The 18,636-nt window shown below is 43.2% G+C and overlaps 1 protein-coding gene across 1 annotated transcript in view; it reads right to left on the minus strand.

Annotated features, from left to right (window-relative positions):
- The window catches only part of LOC140212625 (NAD-dependent protein deacylase sirtuin-5, mitochondrial-like), a 32,938-nt gene extending 16,608 nt beyond the window's left edge, over nt 1-16,330 (minus strand). The window contains 7 exon segments of the mRNA XM_072283659.1: nt 3,648-3,873; nt 9,476-9,609; nt 14,948-15,100; nt 15,103-15,129; nt 16,099-16,165; nt 16,167-16,229; nt 16,232-16,330. Of these exon segments, the coding sequence (XP_072139760.1) occupies nt 3,648-3,873; nt 9,476-9,609; nt 14,948-15,100; nt 15,103-15,129; nt 16,099-16,165; nt 16,167-16,229; nt 16,232-16,315 (754 nt within the window). The 5' untranslated portion in view covers nt 16,316-16,330.
- Between the last annotated feature and the right edge of the window lie 2,306 nt (nt 16,331-18,636).

An 18,636-nucleotide genomic window follows, 5' to 3' on the forward strand; every position in this document is an offset into this window, starting at 1 on the left:
AATTGTACGGAGATGGAGTACACGCGCAAGGTGAAAGTAGAAAAAGAAATCTACAAATCAATTGAGTAAATCACATATACTTACACAGAAGCACATCCTGATGCTAATTTTTTTTTATTAGTTGTGCTTTTAGGGCAGTATCTTCTAAAGTTTCCATTTCAATTTCCCTTTTATAATAGAGTTGAATGTTCAGTTATCAGGTGATGCAGGGACATGTTGGTGAAGTCTCCCTGAAATTCCTATCAATATGGCACATAAATATCGTGCCTCCAATTGCAACAATGGTCAATGCAAGATCAACAACAACCTTCCAGACTAGATGTAAAATTCAGGAACTTCAAGAAATATATTTTCCTTCTCCGTATCAGAACAGCCCATTTCTGGTGCAAGTCAACCATCATATTGACTCATGTGTAGCCTGATTTGCCGGATACGTCCCCAGCCCTTTATTTCACAATACTCTATGCTCTGCTTGTATTATCTCCATTAATCCACCAACGAGAGGACCACTACCTCTGATCCTCATGATAACCCCTGCCTCAGCCTGTCACAGACCTTCTTTTTGTCCCATCTGTCCCTTCATTCGCCTTCTACTTCACAGTTTTGAACCTGAAATGTTAACTCTGTTCCAGTCTCCACAGAGGCAGTCATGGTAAGAGAAACAGAGATAACATTGCTGACTGACCTGATGGGCATTTTTAACACAATGTTTCTATTTCAGGTAGCCAGCAACTGTAATTTTTTTTATTTTCACCTTCAAACAAAAAGATATCCACTTTACATGCCTGCAATGAATCATTTGTATTTATGATGCAATTTGAGCAATTTTGACGCTGATGGGAAAGATCCGACAGTATTTTTGCAGAGTAGTGCAAATTGGCAAGCAATTGTGATCTGCAACTCATAATTAAACTCCTGCACTCACAAACTGTTATTTTCCTTTGAATGTACCAAAAAGAGCAGGAATTCTATATTTTCAGTCATTTCTAGATGCATTATATAACAAAACTATAACTGATAAAACTAAGTCATGGTTATACACCTTGTCAATTAAAATATTTCTTGCTTTCTATTATACATTTGCATTATGGTCTTTCATCTGTACTGTTGTCTGTGAGGAGGGAACTAATAAAAGGAGGAAAGCAGCAAAAGAGCAACAGGAAAAAATGAAAACTCATACTTTTAATTTGTAATTATTACAATAGTAGGAAGCTCTAACGTAGAGTGATATAGCATGGAAAAAGGCCCTTCGGCCCAACTGCTCCATGCTGACCATAGCATCCTCCCTGCTAGTTCCACTTGCCCACCTTCAGCTCAAAAATTTCCAAGACCCTCTTCTCTATGAACCTATCCAAATATTGCAATCGTATCCGTCTTGACCACTTCCTCTGATAGCTCATTCCCAGTACTCACTGCCCTCTATTTAGAGGAGTTACCTCTCAGGTTTCTTTTAAATCTCTCCTCACTTCTCTTGTATCAGCACCCTCAAGTTTTGGACTCCCAAACCCTGATGAAAAGACCATGATTATCTGGACCCCTCTTGATTTTGTAAACTTCTGAGGTCACCTTTCATTCTCTTGTGTTCCAGGGAAAAAAGATCCAGTGGCCAATCTCTCCCTAACTCTGGCCCTCTAGTCCAGTCGACTTCCTCGTAAATCTCTTCTGCACTCTGGTCAGCGTCACCATGTCTTTCCTATAACAGGGGGAAAAAGCTGTACACAACTGTGCCCTTACCAATGGTCTTGTGTAACTGCAACATAATATCCCTACTCCTAAACTCGATGTGCTGACAATGAAGGCCAGCATGGTACTCGATATTTTCAGTGAATTGTGCACGTTTGCTTCCATCAACCTCTGTTCCAAAACACTCATCAGCATTCTGCCATTCACTGCAACATCCTATCCTGATCTGACTATTCAAAATGCACTTGTCCAAGTTGAAACCTATTTGCCATTCCTCAACTCATCTCCCTGACTGATCAAGATCTCTTTGCAGTTTGTTGTAACCTGCTTTACTATCAATAAGGCCCTCTGCTTCAGTATCACCAGCAAACTTGCTTATCATACCATGCACATCAAATCATTTACATAAATAATGAATTATCCCAACACTGACCCCTGGGGCGCCCCACAAGTCACAGGTCTCCAAACGGAGAAGCCAATTTTTGCTTCTGAATCACCCGCTGTTTCCTATTAATGAGCCAATAACGAATCCACCTCATTAGCACCTCCTGATCCCATGCAACCTAACGTTTCAGATCCGCCTGCCAAGCAGGGCCTTGTCAAAGGCCATTCAAAAGTCCTTACTGGCAACATCTACCTTCATCTCCCCTTCAAAAAGCCCCAAAAGATCTGTCAGACATGACCTCTCACCCATAATATCATGTTGACTTTTCTTAAGGAAGCCTTGACCATCCAAGTGATGGTAGATCTTGCCCCTCAGAAACACCTCCAGTAATTTCCCAAAAACCAAAGTCGTACAACCTGCAGTTTCCTGGATTGTCCTTGCTACCCTTCCTGAGCAATGGAGCTATATAAATCACCCTCCAATATTCTGGAACTTCACTAGTGGCTAACAACGATGCAACTATCCCAAAAGGGCCTCTGCAATTTCTTCCCTGGCCTCCTATAAGGTCCAGAGGGACAACTGGCCAGGACCTCAGAAATTTGCCCAGCTTAATGTGCTTTAAGGCTGCAAATATCTTTCCTTGTAATATGCATACAAACCAAGATCTCACTACTTATTACCCTCGTTTCTTTGGCACTTATAAATTCTTCTTAGTAAATATGGAGGAGAAATAGGTATTCAAAATTTTGGTCATCTCCTGCGGTGCCACACATCAGTAGCCCTGATGATCTTTAACAGAACCTAGTCTCTCCGCAAGTAACCCTTTTACTGTTAATATAACCAAGGAACTTCTTGAGATTATCTTTAACCTGCCTATCAAATCCATCTCTAATGCACTTTTTACTCTCCTGATTTCCTTCTCAAACCTACCATAAACTTTATATATTTGTCAGAGATTCATTTGTACCTAGATGTCTAAATTCAAAGTACGTTCCTGTATTTTTTTCTTACCAGAGTCTTAATATCACTCATCAGCCAAGGTTCCCTGAACTTGGTATATCTACCCTTTACCCTAACAGGTACATGCTACCCCTTTTAAAAGCTTCCCACATGTCAACTGTTGCTTTGCCTTTAAATAGTCACCAAATCAACCCCAGCTGGATACTCTTTAATGCCCTCAAAGTTGGTCCTGCTCCAATTCAGGACTTTAACCTGTGGTCCTGTTTTATCTTTTCTCCCCCCACAACTATTCTAAAATTAACAGAATTGCAGCCACTAGACCCAAAGTGCTCCCAACAGCTACCTCAATTAATGGCTGGCCTCATTCCCTAAGGTCCAGTATTGCTCCTTCCTGAGTAGATTCCTCTACATATTGCATGAGGAAACTGTCTTGGACAATTATGCAACTGCCTTGAAATACCAGTCTATTATCGGGGTCATTAACATCATTATTAAAACGTTTAAACTCTCTATTACTCTCTAAAAACAGAATTAAGAACTGAATTTAAGAACAGAATTAAAAACGAGACAAATTGTAATTTCTATAATCATTGCTTTCAAGTACAAGGAGAGCACATACCATGAATTTCATAAATATTCTTGGATCCTGCTCTTTTGTGAAGCTCATCAATGTTCTGTGTGATAACCACAACTTTTCGGCCTTGCTTGCTCAGTCTAGCCTCACATTCAGCGATAGCAATATGCGCAGAATTTGGGTTTTTGCTCAACATCAGTTCACGACGGTAGTGATAAAATTCCCATACTCGAGAAGGATTTCGTGAAAATGCTTCTGGGGTAGCCAAATCCTATTAATGGAAACAAGTGCACATGCAAAATTGAAACTTAAGGAGTTCTGTACTGTTTGAATATGTGGCCCGGAAATTTGGAAACAACATACAACAGTTGTCTTAATGGTGAATGAAATCACCCTCAGTAAATAAATTCTACATCAGAATTTCAAAATTAGTTTGACATACATGCAGAATCATTGGAACACCAAAAATGAATCTACACCAAAATTAAACAACACTGATGGAAAGTGAGAGGATGAACCTTTCACATCTCTTTCAGAACATGTCAAGCACTTTACAGCCACTGAAGCACTTTATGTCCGGTCATTGTTTTACTTTACAAGAGAGTATTGTTTTAGAAATAATAACTGAATGAAATACTGCCGAGGATAATTCCCTGAGAATCCTTGTATTAATGAAAACAACAGGAATTCTGCAGATGCTGGAAATTCAAGCAACACACATCAAAGTTGCTGGTGAACGCAGCAGGCCAGGCAGCATCTCTAGGAAGAGGTACAGTCGACGTTTCAGGCCGAGATCCTTCGTCAGAATCCTGGCGAAGGGTCTCAGCCTGAAACGTCGACTGTACCTCTTCCTAGAGATGCTGCCTGGCCTGCTGCGTTCACCAGCAACTTTGATGTGTGTTGCTTGTATTAATGAAGTCCAGTTGATACAGATATATAGTTAAATTAAATAAGCAGTGCAAAAATGGAAATAAAAGAAGTGAGGTAGGGTTCAATGTCCATTCAGAAATCATTTAACCCCAAAAGACAGAATCTTTCAAGATGCAGCACACCCTCTGCATTGCACTAGAGTTTAAGTCCAGGTTCTGGCTTATCTATGGGTTGGACTTGAACTCCCCAAAGTTCTGATCCAAGCAGCAAGGGGAATAAAAACTCAGATAAGCCATGGCTGACATTCCAATGGTATGCACAATGGAGCATGAAAGCAAACAGTGAACACACTAGCAATATGAAACAGGCAGTTCCATGCAATTTTCAACCTCGATGCATTTTCAAATGTGCAAGGAATTTAGTGGTTAATAAGCTTTGCTGCCTTGATTGATACAATGAGACACAAAGCATTGAATTGACTTTACAATGGACAGGCTTTAATACATTGTAACCCAGGCAACCAAGTTGAAAGCTAATCGCATGTTTTTTTTTTGAGCAATGGCCATAAAAAAAACATGTCAAATTATAAATTAAAACAAAATGCTGGAAATACTCAGCAGGTCAGGTAGCATCTGTGGAATGAGAAACAAAGTTAATGTTTCAGCTTGAAGTAAATTGGGTAACTGAAGTGCATTGTGCTCACAGTAAAAGGGCTGGTGTGTGTGCGTGCGCGCGTGTGTTTTTAAATGCTAAACAAAATGGTATTGTTCGGAACTAGTGAATGAAGGTTTTACAGTTTTTTTCCCCCTCAAAGAACAAAAGTACAATAATCTCCTCTCTGTAATGGTATACCTTTCAATCCTTTCAGAGCCCTGTTAAGAGCTCTGTCTCAATGTGAATTAATCCAAAAGCCTATTTGAATAACTCAAAATTTATTGTAAAATTTAGGCATTGAAACCATAGAGACCATTGAAAAACTACAGCACAGAAACAGGCCTTTTGGCCCTTCTTAGCTGTGCCGAACTATTTTCTGCCTAGTCCCACTGACCTGCACACGGACCATATCCCTCCATACACCTCCCATCCATGTATCTGTCCAATTTATTCTTAAATGTTAAAAAAGAACCCGCATTTACCACCTCGTCTGGCAGCTCATTCCATACTCCCACCACTCTCTGTGTGAAGAAGCCCCCCCCCCAATGTTCCCTTTAAACTTCTCCCCCCCTCACTCTTAACCCATGTCCTCTGGTTTTTTTCCCCCTTTGCCTCAGTGGAAAAAGCCTGCTTGCATTCACTCTATCTATACCCATCATAATTTTATATACCTCTATCAAATCTCCCTGCATATGTACATTCTGAATCTAACCATTAATTGCTCAGAATTTGTCAAACATCACTAGGTGGAGAACACTATACACATGTTACAGAAACAATCAGACCCAGATTTAGTAAGTAAACAAAGACTTACAAATATACTGAAATATCACCTACACTAAATACCCTATACAATAGAAAATATATATAGGTTGAATATAGTACTGAAAGTATTCATTGAGATATAGCGTGGAATTGGTCCTTTGAGTCACGCTGCCCAGCAATCCCTGGATTTAATCCTAGCCTAGTCACAATTTACAAATGCCAACTAGTCTACCAACTGGTACATCTTTGGACTGTGGGAGGAAACCAGAGCACCTGGAGGAAACCCATGCAGTCATGGGGAGAATATACAAACTTCTTACAGGCAGTGGTGGGAATCGAACCCCCATCGCCTGTACTGTAAAGTGTGTGCTAACCACTGCGCTATTGTGCCATCCTGTATCCACTTCAGAAACAAAATAAAAGTGCACAACATGATAGCATATTTGGACAAACTTCTTCCCCAACACTTTAAATTGTATAGGCCAAATCAGCTATTATAAAAACTCCATAACTGAAGTGAAATGTTTAACTGTAAACTTGACATGAAAACCTGACAAAATAAAATTGAGGTAAGAACAAATATTGCATTAAATGTGCAAAACATCATTAATATTGGGAAACAACAGGAATTCTGCAGATGCTGGAAATTCAAGCAACACACATCAAAGTTGCTGGTGAACGCAGCAGGCTAGACAGCATCTCTAGGAAGAGGTACAGTCGACGTTTCAGGCCGAGACCCTTCATCAGGACTAACTGAAGGAAGAGTTAGTAAGAAATTTGGAAGTGGGAGGGGAAGGGGGAGATCCAAAATGATAGAAGACAGGAGGTGGAGGGATGGAGCCAAGAGCTGGACAGCTGATTGGCAAAGGGGATGAGAGGATCATGGGACAGGGGGCCCAGGGAGAAAGACAAGGGTGGGGGAACCAGAGGATGGGCAAGGGGTATAGTCAGAGGGTCAGAGGGAGAAAAAGGAGAGTGAGAGAAAGAATGTGTGTATAAAAATAAATAACGGATGGGATACGAGAGGGAGGTGGGGCATTAGCGGAAGTTAGAGAAGTCAATGTTCATGCCATCAGGTTGGAGGCTACCCAGACGGAATATAAGGTGTTGTTCCTCCAACCTGAGTGTGGCTTCATCTTTACAGTAGAGGAGGCCGTGGATAGACATGTCAGAATGGGAATAGGATATGGAATTAAAATGTGTGGCCACTGGGAGATCCTGCCTTCTCTGGCGGACAGAGCGTAGGTGTTCAGTGAAGCTGTCTCCCAGTCTGCGTCGGGTCTTGCCAATATATAGAAGGCCACATCAGGAGCACCGGACGCAGTATATCACCCCAGCCGACTCACAGGTGAAGTGTCGCCTCACCTGGAAGGACTGTCTGGGGCCCTGAATGGTGGTAAGGGAGGAAGTGTAAGGGCATGTGTAGCACTTGTTCCACTTCCACTTATCCTTGTAAGCAGAACAAGTGCTACACATGCCCTTACACTTCCTCCCTTACCACCATTCAGGGCCCCAGACAGTCCTTCCAGGTGAGGCGACACATAGAAACATAGAAAATAGGTGCAGGAGCAGGCCATTCGGCCCTTCGAGCCTGCACCGTCATTCAGTATGATTATGGCTGATCATCCAACTCAGAACCCTGTACCAGCCTTCCCTCCATATCCCCTGATCCCTTTAGCCACAAGGGCCATATCTAACTCCCTCTTAAATATAGCCAATGAACTGGCCTCAACTGTTTCCTGTGGCAGCGAATTCCACAGATTCACCAGTCTCTGTGTGAAGAAGTTTTTTCTAATCTCAGTCCTAAAAGGCTTCCCCTTTATCCTCAAACTGTGACCCCTCGTTCTGGACTTCCACAACATCGGGAACAATCTTCCTGCACCTAGCCTGTCCAATCCCTTTAGGATTTTATAGGTTTCAATAAGATCCCCCCCTCAATCTTCTAAATTCCAATGAGTATAAGCCTAGTCGATCCAGTCTTTCATCATATGAAAGTGAGTCGGCTGGCGTGATATACTGCGTCCGGTGCTTCTATATATTGGCGAGACCCGACGCAGACTGGGAGACCATTTTGCTGAACACCTACGCTCTGTCCACCAGAGAAAGCAGGATCTCCCAGTGGCCACACATTTTAATTCCAATCCCATTCCCATTCTGATATGTCTATCCACGGCCTCCTCTACTGTAAAGACGAAGCCACACTCAGGTTGGAGGAACAACACCTTATATTCCGTCTGGGTAGCCTCCAACCTGATGGCATGAACATTGACTTCTCTAACTTCCGCTAATGCCCCACCTCCTCCTCGTATCCCATCCGTTATTTATTTTTATACACACATTCTTTCTCTCACTCTCCTTTTTCTCCCTCTGACTATACCCCTTGCCCATCCTCTGGTTCCCCCCCCCTTGTCTTTCTCCCTGGGCCTCCTGTCCCATGATCCTCTCATATCCCTTTTGCCAATCAGCTGTCCAGCTCTTGGCTCCATCCCTCCCCCTCCTGTCTTCTCCTATCATTTTGGATCTCCCCCTCCCACTTTCAAATCTCTTACTAGCTCTTCCTTCAGTTAGTCCTGACGAAGGGTCTTGGCCTGAAACGTCGACTGTACCTCTTCCTAGAGATGCTGCCTGGCCTGCTGTGTTCACCAGCAACTTTGATGTGTGTTGCTTAATACTGGGAAGGTGTTAGAACGTGGTCCCATTTTGTACACGCTATCTTTTGCTGACACACTTTATCAAATTGAAATTCAACCCACATTTTGTCATTCCTGACTGTAATTGAATAGAATAAGTAAAATGAGTGTCCAAAAGCAAATCACCATCTTATAGTCATGCACAACCAGTTTCAAGTTTTAATTGAAATGGAACATATATAGCATCACTTAACAACAAAGTAAATAATGTATTATTTTAGCACAACGTATAGCGCTGCAGTGGACCAGGAAATAAAATGAGAAATGACCTGCAGCATTGATATACATTGCTATGTTTTAAACCAGCACCCTTTTCTTCCAACACCTCACTACAGGAAGGATGTGGAAACCATAGAAAGGGTGCAGAGGAGATTTACAAGGATGTTGCCTGGATTGGGGAGTGTGCCTTATGAGCCTTTTCTCCTTGGAGCGATGGCGAATGAGAGGTGACCTGATAGAGGTGTACAAGGTAATGAGAAGCATTGATCGTGTGGATAGTCAGAGGCTTCTTCCCAGGGATGAAATGGCTAGCACGAGGGGGCACAGTTTTAAGGTGCTTGGAAGAAGGTACAGAGGAAAAAAACGCAGAGTGGTGAGTGCGTGGAATGGGCTGCCGGCAGGGGTGGTGGAGGTGGAAACGATAGGGTCTTTTAAGAGATTTTTTAAGAGATTTTAAGAGATTTTTAAGATGGATACACGGAGCTTAGAAAAATAGGGAACTACAGGTAAGCCTAGGTAGGTCTAAGGTAAGGGCATGTTCAGCACAGCTTTGTGGGCCGAAGGGCCTGTATTGTGTTGTAGGCTATGTTTCTATCAACAGGTTTTAAAGATTAGAGTTTGTTAACCTACAATATACGCAAATGTATAGAAGTCTCTTGCATGATATTTGCATACCTGAGCTTGCCATTTTCTCCAGAAACCACCTGCTCCACGGAAGGTGGGGACTCCACTCTCAGCACTAGCTCCTGCACCTGTAATTATTGTTATATGCTTGGCTTTTGCAAAGATTTCCCGAAATTCAGCCAAATCTAAAACAAACCAGAAACAAAAATCCTCATCAAGACACTTTGATTACTATCCAACAAAAAAAATTAAGATTAATTTCACAAATCTGCATTGATCAAATGCTGTAGATTAAACATTGAGATCTGGGTTTGCTTTCTAAATGTTTTTAGCCTAAAGGCTGATTTATATTTCTGCGTAGGCTCTACGCCATAGCGAGCATTTATACTTGTGCGTTGGTGTGTCTGCGTCGCTCTGCAATTCACCGCCAAAACACAGTTGGCAGTCGGGTTTCTATGCCACTGTGTTGACTTTCTTTGTGTACTTCAAACAATGGCCACTGAAACTGAGTGCATCATAGAAACATAGAAAATAGGTGCAGGAGTAGGCCATTCGGCCCTTCGAGCCTGCACCGCCATTTATTATGATCATGGCTGATCATCCAACTCAGAACCCCGCCCCAGCCTTCCCTCCATACCCCCTGACCCCCGTAGCCACAAGGGCCATATCTAACTCCCTCTTAAATATAGCCAATGACCTGGCCTCAACTGTTTCCTGTGGCAGAGAATCCCACAGATTCACCACTCTCTGTGTGAAGAAGTTTTTCCTAATCTCGGTCCTAAAAGGCTTCCCCTCTGTCCTCAAACTGTGGCCCCTCGTTCTGGACTTCCCCAACATCGGGAACAATCTTCCTGCATCTAGCCTGTCCAATCCCTTTAGGATCTTATACGTTTCAATCAGATCCCCCCTCAATCTTCTAAATTCCAACGAGTACAAGCCCAGTTCATCCAGTCTTTCTTCATATGAAAGTCCTGCCATCCCAGGAATCAATCTGGTGAACCTTCTTTGTACTCGCTCTATGGCAAGGATGTCTTTCCTCAGATTAGGGGACCAAAACTGCACACAATACTCCAGGTGTGGAGTCACCAAGGCCTTGTACAACTGCAGTAGTACCTCCCTGCTCCTGTACTCGAATCCTCTCGCTATAAATGCCAGCATACCATTCACCTTTTTCACCGCCTGCTGTACCTGCATGCCCACTTTCAATGACTGGTGTATAATGACACCCAGGTCTCGTTGCACCTCCCCTTTTCGTAATCGGCCACCATTCAGATAATAATCTGTTTTCCTATTTTTGCCACCAAAGTGGATAACTTCACATTTATCCACATTAAATTGCATCTGCCATGAACTTGCCCACTCACCCAACCTATCCAAGTCACCCTGCATCCTCTTAGCATCCTCCTCACAGCTAACACTGCCACCCAGCTTCGTGTCATCCGCAAACTTGGAGATGCTGCACTTAATTCCCTCATCCAAGTCATTAATATATATTGTAAACAACTGGGGTCCCAGCACTGAGCCTTGCGGTACCCCACTAGTCACCGCCTGCCATTCTGAAAAGGTCTGTTTATTCCCACTCTTTGCTTCCTGTCTGCTAACCAATTCTCCACCCACACCAATACCTTACCCCCAATACCGTGTGCTTTAAGTTTGCACACTAATCTCCTGTGTGGGACCTTGTCAAAAGCCTTTTGAAAATCCAAATATACCACATCCACTGGTTCTCCCCTATCCACTCTACCAGTTACATCCTCAAAAAATTCTATGAGATTCGTCAGACATGATTTTCCTTTCACAAATCCATGCTGACTTTGTCCGATCATTTCACCGCTTTCCAAATGTGCTGTTATCACATCCTTGATAACTGACTCCAGCAGTTTCCCCACCACCGACGTTAGGCTAACTGGTCTATAATTCCCCAGTTTCTCTCTCCCTCCTTTTTTAAAAAGTGGAGTTACATTAGCCACTTTCCAATCCTCAGGAACTAGTCCAGAATCTAACGAGTTTTGAAAAATTATCACTAATGCATCCACTATTTCTTGGGCTACTTCCTTAAGCACTCTAGGATGCAGACCATCTGGCCCTGGGGATTTATCTGCCTTCAATCCCTTCAATTTACCTAACACCATATCCCTACTAACATGTATTTCGCTCAGTTCCTCCATCTCACTGGACCCTCTGTCCCCTACTATTTCTGGAAGATTATTTATGTCCTCCTTAGTGAAGACAGAACCAAAGTAATTATTCAATTGGTCTGCCATGTCCTTGCTCCCCATAATCAATTCACCTGTTTCTGTCTGCAGGGGACCTACATTTGTCTTTACCAGTCTTTTCCTTTTTACATATCTATAAAAGCTTTTACAGTCCGTTTTTATGTTCCCTGCCAGTTTTCTCTCATAATCTTTTTTCCCCTTCCTAATTAAGCCCTTTGTCCTCCTCTGCTGAACTCTGAATTTCTCCCAGGTGAGCCACTTTCTCTGGCTAATTTGTATGCTTCCTCTTTGGAATTGATACTATCCCTAATTTCTCTTGTCAGCCATGGGTGCACTACCTTCCTTGATTTATTCTTTTGCCAAACTGGGATGAACAATTGTTGTAGTTCATCCATGCAACCTTTAAATGCTTGCCATTGCAAGTTGGAGTTGGAGCTGGAGCTAATAAGTGTTGAACAAGAGTTACTTCTATTGAAGTTACTGCAATGCTTGTCTGGCCACTGAGAGACATGGACGAGGAAATGCATTTCAAATATTTTCGGATGTCGGCAGGTAGATTTGACGAGAAGAAGCAACTGGAAATGCATAGGAGGAAATGCAATGCTACCAAGCTGACCAATCACAATTGTTGTGGTCTGCGTCGTCGCGACATGTAGTTGAATTTTGGGGGAGGTGCGCGTTTTGTGGATGTCTGCTAAGAGTAAGGATATCAGGTATACTGTATAAATCCTCTGACATTAAATTGAACCACTGAACCATCCTGTAAATCTTTTCTGCTCTCTTTCCTGTTTAACAACATCTATCAGGGTAATCAAAACTGAATACAGTACCCCAAGTGCCCTCATCAGCGTCCTGTGCAACTGTACCTCCCAACTTTTATATTCAGTACGCTGACTTATGGAGACCAGTGCGCGTGCCAAAGGCCTTCTTCAACACCTGGTCTAATTTTGACTCCACGTTCAGTGAACCATGCACTTGTACTCCACGGCCGCTCTGTTCTACAACACACCTCAGTCCCCTGCATTCGCTGTGGAAGTCCCACCCTGGATTTGTCTTTTCAAAATGAAACACCTTGCACTTATCCAAATAAAATTCCATTTCACATTCATTTCACGTTCAGCTGCTCAAGAACCCCACCCCCCCCGCAATTTTTTCATCACCTTCATTGCCCACACCACCAACTACTTTAGTGCCAAAATTTCTACAAGGAATAATTTTAGTAAGAAATTTAGGAAAAAGCTATTTTCTCAGAATATAGAATGCAGCAGTTGTCAATTACACAAATGTTTTTAAAGGAAAGCTAGCTAAGTATGTGTGAAGATCAGAAAATTGTATTTCAGGTAGAGTGGAACACTTCAGAGATTATTACTGGTTGTAAGGTGTTAAGTTTAAAGGTCTGCTTGAAATTTAAATATTTATGAGATAAGTTACTCAGAAATGAGGATAATGATGGCACATTTAAGATTCAGAACTTTTCTCCAACACTGATGCACAGTAAAATTAAATCAAGCCTTGTCTAGTCATGGGATTTGATAAGCCATTGACTATTCAAATTGGTAGATTGGCTTTATCATCACATCTACTGCAGTATATCATTCAGAGAAATTCATTACTACAATAAGACTGCAGAACAAAGTGGCACAGTTATATAGAAAGTGCAGTGCGGTGCGGGTAGACAATAAAGTCTACGAGGTCCATACAAGGGTAGTTAAGAAAGCTTATGGGGTGTTAGCTTTCTTAAGTTGAGGGATAGAGTTTAAGAGACGCGAGGTAATGATGTAGCTCTATAAAACTCTTGGTGAGGCCACACTTGGAGTACTGTGTCCAGTTCTGGTCACCTCACTATAGGAAGGATGTGGAAGCATTGGAAAGGGTACTAAGATTAAGGGAGCTAGGGCTTTACTCTTTGGAGAGAAGGAAGATGAGAGGAGACATGATAGAGGTATACAAGATATTAAGAGGAACAGATAGAGTGGACAGACAGTGCCTCTTCCCCAGGGCACCACTGCTCAGTACAAGAGGACATGGCCTTATGGGAGGGGAAAGGACAGAGAACACCTAGGGTGGGTAGGTTCACTAATTATGTTGGCTCCTTTATCAAGACAATAAGAAGTGCAGACAGAGTCCTTGGTGGGAAGGTTGATTTGTTTGATGTACTGAGCTATCTCAACAAATCTGCAGTTTTTTTTGCAGTCAATGACAAAGCAGTTTCCATACCAAGCCATTCTGCATCGGGATAGGATGCTCTCTACAGTGCATTGATGAGGGCCAAATGGGGCATGCCAGATTTCTTTAGCCTGAGGAAGTAGAGGTACTGTTGAGTTTTATTGGCTGTGGCATTAATGTAGTTGAATCAGGACATGCTATTAGTAATGTTCACCTTGAGGATCTTGAAGCTCTCAATCCTCTTGACTTTAGCACCATTGCTTTAAGTAATCAAATGTGCACTGCTCCTTCTCACTGAAGTCAATGACTGGCTCGTTTGTTTTGCTAACATTGAGGGAAAGGTTGCTGTCATGATACCACATCACCTAGGCTCTATCTTTTTCCTATACACTGACTCATTATTACCTGAAATACAGCCCATTAACATGGTATCATCTACAAACTTGTAGATGGAGTTAAAGCAGAATCTGGCAAGGCAGTTGTGAGTGTATAGGGACTACAACAGGGGGCCAACGATGTAGACTTGAGGGTACCATTGAGGTTATAATCGTGGCAGTGATGTTACTGTCTATCCTTGACTTCCTGACCAACAAACTGCAACCAGCAAGGCTTGGTAGGCAGCTTTGATGGTCGGACTACACTGGTGAGGCTGAGATGGGGGATCTTGATGACTGGGCATCTCAGGATCTCCATACCTTCCGCCCAGGCTTGTGATGATGATCATCATCACCCACTGTCGCTTGATACAGCCAGATGCCAACCAAAGCCTCTTCTAAATCAGATTTACAAGAATGGTACCAATGATTAGAATTTCAGTCAAATCACTAGAAACACAAGTTCACACTTTCGTATCTGAATCCTGGTCCCCACTAACCCAGTCACTTGAATTAGTCACAATACACCTGTAATTTAACTTCTTCACCATTTTAATCACTTTATACCCAAATGTACATTTCTCTGAAGTTCAGTCCATCTAACTTCTGTGATTAAAACTCAAAATTACAATTTATAACATTATAACATTTTAGTTCTCTATCTCAGCTCCAACCAGAGCCCCATCTATCACATAAAAATTTGCAAGTAGGAATTATTATTGGCTTCACAGTTTAATTATACTTTTTTTCCTCTACCAAGTACCTACCTGAACTAGGGCGCATTATTTCAAGTTTGATTGTCTGCAGCTTGGAAGATTGCTTAAGGCAATGGGACACCTGTGAAACAAACCTCCTGGTGGTAAACTGAAGAAGAATCATCGCAATTATTGGCTGATTCTGGAAAAGAAATTGTTTTTTTTAATATAGGAAGTTTCACATTCTCTTTGTCCTCAAAAAAATGACAGAGATAGATTTCATTATGTCACAATTCACAACAGGAGATGCTTTATACCTGGACGTCTGCAGGACGTCTGTATAATTAGTGCGGTTATACTAGATAACTACAATCATGAATAACAGAAGCATTTTACTGCAATACCAGTAGAAGTTGGCATGGGTTAATGCCCTATTCAGTCCAAACAAGATGTCCATCTAAGCCAGCCGATTTACCAAGGTAGCGGTTAGTACAACGTAATTACAGTTTAGGGTGCCGGAATTCGGAGTTCAATCCCGTATCCTCTGTAAGGAGTCTGTACGTGCTCCCCGTGGAATACGTGACTTTTCTCCCACAGTCCAAAGCCATAGCGACTACATTGTCCGTGATTAGGTTACGGTTAAATCGGGGGTTGCTGGGTGGTGTGGCTCTGTATCGTTAAATAAAAAGAAAAATAAAATATTTGGCCCATATTCCTCCTTCCTATTCATGTACCTGCCCTTGCCTCACTTGTGCACCACCGTGTGTGTGTGTGTGTGTGTGTGTGTGTGTGTGTGTGGGGGGGGGGGAGAGTTGCCCCTCAGGTTCCTATTAAATATGTTTTCCCCTCTCGCCTGAAACCCGCTTATGCCCTCTGGTTCATCATTTCTCAACCCTGGGGCAGCACACTCGTGGTCAGCAGCATACCCAGATTGAAGGCAATAGCTCAGTGTAGGCTTCTCACGGGAGAAGGACTTCATCAAGCCCACTGGCAGGACCATGAGTCCGGTGATCCAGCCAGCACCGAGTTGTTGGCATGAAGGGACGAGGGCAAAACGATAGGATTCAAGGCCTCAGCGTACGTGTTGACTGTCACAGGTTCCAGACTGGGACGGGAGAAACTAGGCAGCCGAGCCCGAGGCCCCACAGCTTGCGACCCGAAACCCTCGCCCTACAGCCGAGGTAAAGCTACGGACGAACACATTCGCCTGATCCCAAGCTTACCTGCTCTCAGAACTGGCGACAACAGCAACTGCGTCCGCCGACCCCAGCACGGCGGCTGGAGCAGGCGCCCAGTGCCGGCTCACGGCCAGCGCCCCCTGTAGCACCGGCGGCCCACTCCTCCCGCCGCAGCGTGGGACGCGGCACGTCCTTCAGATAGCTTGGGGTGTTCGCACGGTGCTGATCGGTGTATTGCACACAGAGAACGCATGAAAGTCATGCATAGAGAGACACTGCTGCCTAATAAATACACGCCAGGACAAAGGCACACACTAGAAACATGCACACTCTGCAGATGCTTGTATTTGTTGCACGGACTAGAAGCCTTAGTACAAATGCATTCCTCTCTACATAAGCACTTTACAAGGTCCCCATGAAGGGCGTCCGCCTGGGACGTGGGCTCTTTATATTCCCTGACCAGCCTTTATCCTCCTGCATTACTTGGGATTTCCAAGATCAGCAGATCCTTGAATGTTCACTCTTTACATATTTCAAAGAGTTTACAAGCACACATCCCGTGACTTGCAGCGCAACTTCAGTCTTTTATTCCATGCTAACCCCTTTTCAGTTCGATTGCGGCGATCGGAATGGTGCTGGTGGTTTGTTGTCTGGAGAAGGGACAGAGAAAGAACGACTGAGAATTTAAGTGTTGGAAGAAAGTGGATTGTTGGGTGAGGTGGTCGCAATGGGATTATGAAAGGGGAGACGGTCCAAGGATGGGAAAGATCGAAATTGAGAGAAATTGTTGTTAGATGTGAACAACAGGAGGTTGTAGGCATCAGTGTCAAGTCCATCGTTATTGGGTGCGAGTGCTAGGACGCTGACGTGTATACAGGGGCGTATATGCGTTAATGTCGATGCAACAGAGCCCGATCTCCAGTTGTCTATGACCCTTGTCACTGATCAACTACTCTAATCTGTGTGGTAGTTGTTGTGCAACAGCTAATTCATATTAAAATATACCTTCTACTCCACAGTATGAAGTCTGGGATTTGGAACATAAGGACGATCCCAATCGTCAGAGCTCTGCTGCCATAGCCCAGGATGTTGTATGCCTGTGTGAGACATAATGGAAGGAGATGTCCAGCTAAAGAGCAAAACTATTTTCAGAAGAACAGATTGGAAGGGAGCATTATGCCATGGGATGGGGTTTCTATCAAGAATAAGCAAGAATATTGTCTCCTCAAATCTCTTGATGACCTGCCACTCACACTAACACAGAGCCAACACACTCCAGTTGTTAGTCGTATACATCCTAATCTTGGATGCTACAGATGAGGTCAAACTTAATCTTGAGAAAACACTGGAAATATTACAGATTTAGACAGCTAGTCATTGCCTGATTGAAGAGCTTTTTGACTCTGGCCCTGTTCTTGACATGAGTGTCCTTGACTCCATCCTATATTGGATTTCAAGTCCAAAAAGAGTTTAAAAAGGCAATATGTCAACTGAAAAACAATGATGTCTCAAAAGCAGATGTTAACCTTGCTGAACTTCCAAAAGTTGGGACAGGAATTTCAGTCTTAAGTTCACGGTCTCAACATCCATATCTGGGAAATGGAGGAAATGGCAGGAGATCTCAGACAGTCAGTGATTGTGGGCAGCTTCCACTGAGGTGCCAGATCTGACCATAATAACTACAGAGCAGGCTGACACAGCGAAAATCATAACAAGGTCTTTCTTATCTCTCTTCTACTGTTCCTTCCATTGGCTGAAGAAATAACATAATTCTGTACACATAGAGCCCTGGTGGGTATGATATTCATTGAACAACTTCAAGAGAAATGCACAATGCAGCATCATCTGCTATATATGCCTTTTTATACCTTACTGTACCACTTTGACTCTGAGAGAGATTATGAACAGGAGATTCTGCAGATGCTGGAGATCTTGAGCAACGTACACAAAATCTGGGAGGAACTCAAAATGTCAGGCAGCATATATGGGGGAGCTTAGGAAGGTTAATGGCACCTAACGGCGACTCCTTTGCTTGCATCTTTGGAAACAGCTCTATTTCCATCTTTAATATCTCTATTTTTCTTTCAGGGTTCTTTTGAAGACCCTGACCTGGAGTTACATGCTAACTATGGTTCTTTGCAGGAATGGGACCCGCTCTCAGGGTTTCACAACTGGCTGCTGTTCGGCACGCCAAGGGCTCGGCCTAAGAGCTCTGCTGGCCTTTGGAGGACCGGGTTTTCATGGCTCTGGAGACAGGGGAATTGGAAATCAGTGTCCGAGAAGAAGACTGGTGTGTTGGGGGAGATGGAAGATCTAAGGCTGTGCCCAGAGACCCGAGACCTTTGGGCACAGAGATCGGAAAAAGCAATGCAATGGACTTTTAACATCACAATCCAGTGAGTTGTTTGTTATGTCTCCCCCTCACAGTGAAATGGTGACATATCTTTCTCCCTTATTAGGGAGAGAGAGTGCCTCTGGTACGTCGAATACTGGGTGAACAAGTAGTCTTTGGAGGACCAAAAGTCTGTATCTTTGCTGTTGCCATGCTCACGCTTGAGTGCTTGGTGGTGGGTGCCGATGCCT

Source organism: Mobula birostris, chromosome 19 (assembly GCF_030028105.1).
Source record: "Mobula birostris isolate sMobBir1 chromosome 19, sMobBir1.hap1, whole genome shotgun sequence".
NCBI lineage: Eukaryota > Metazoa > Chordata > Chondrichthyes > Myliobatiformes > Myliobatidae > Mobula > Mobula birostris.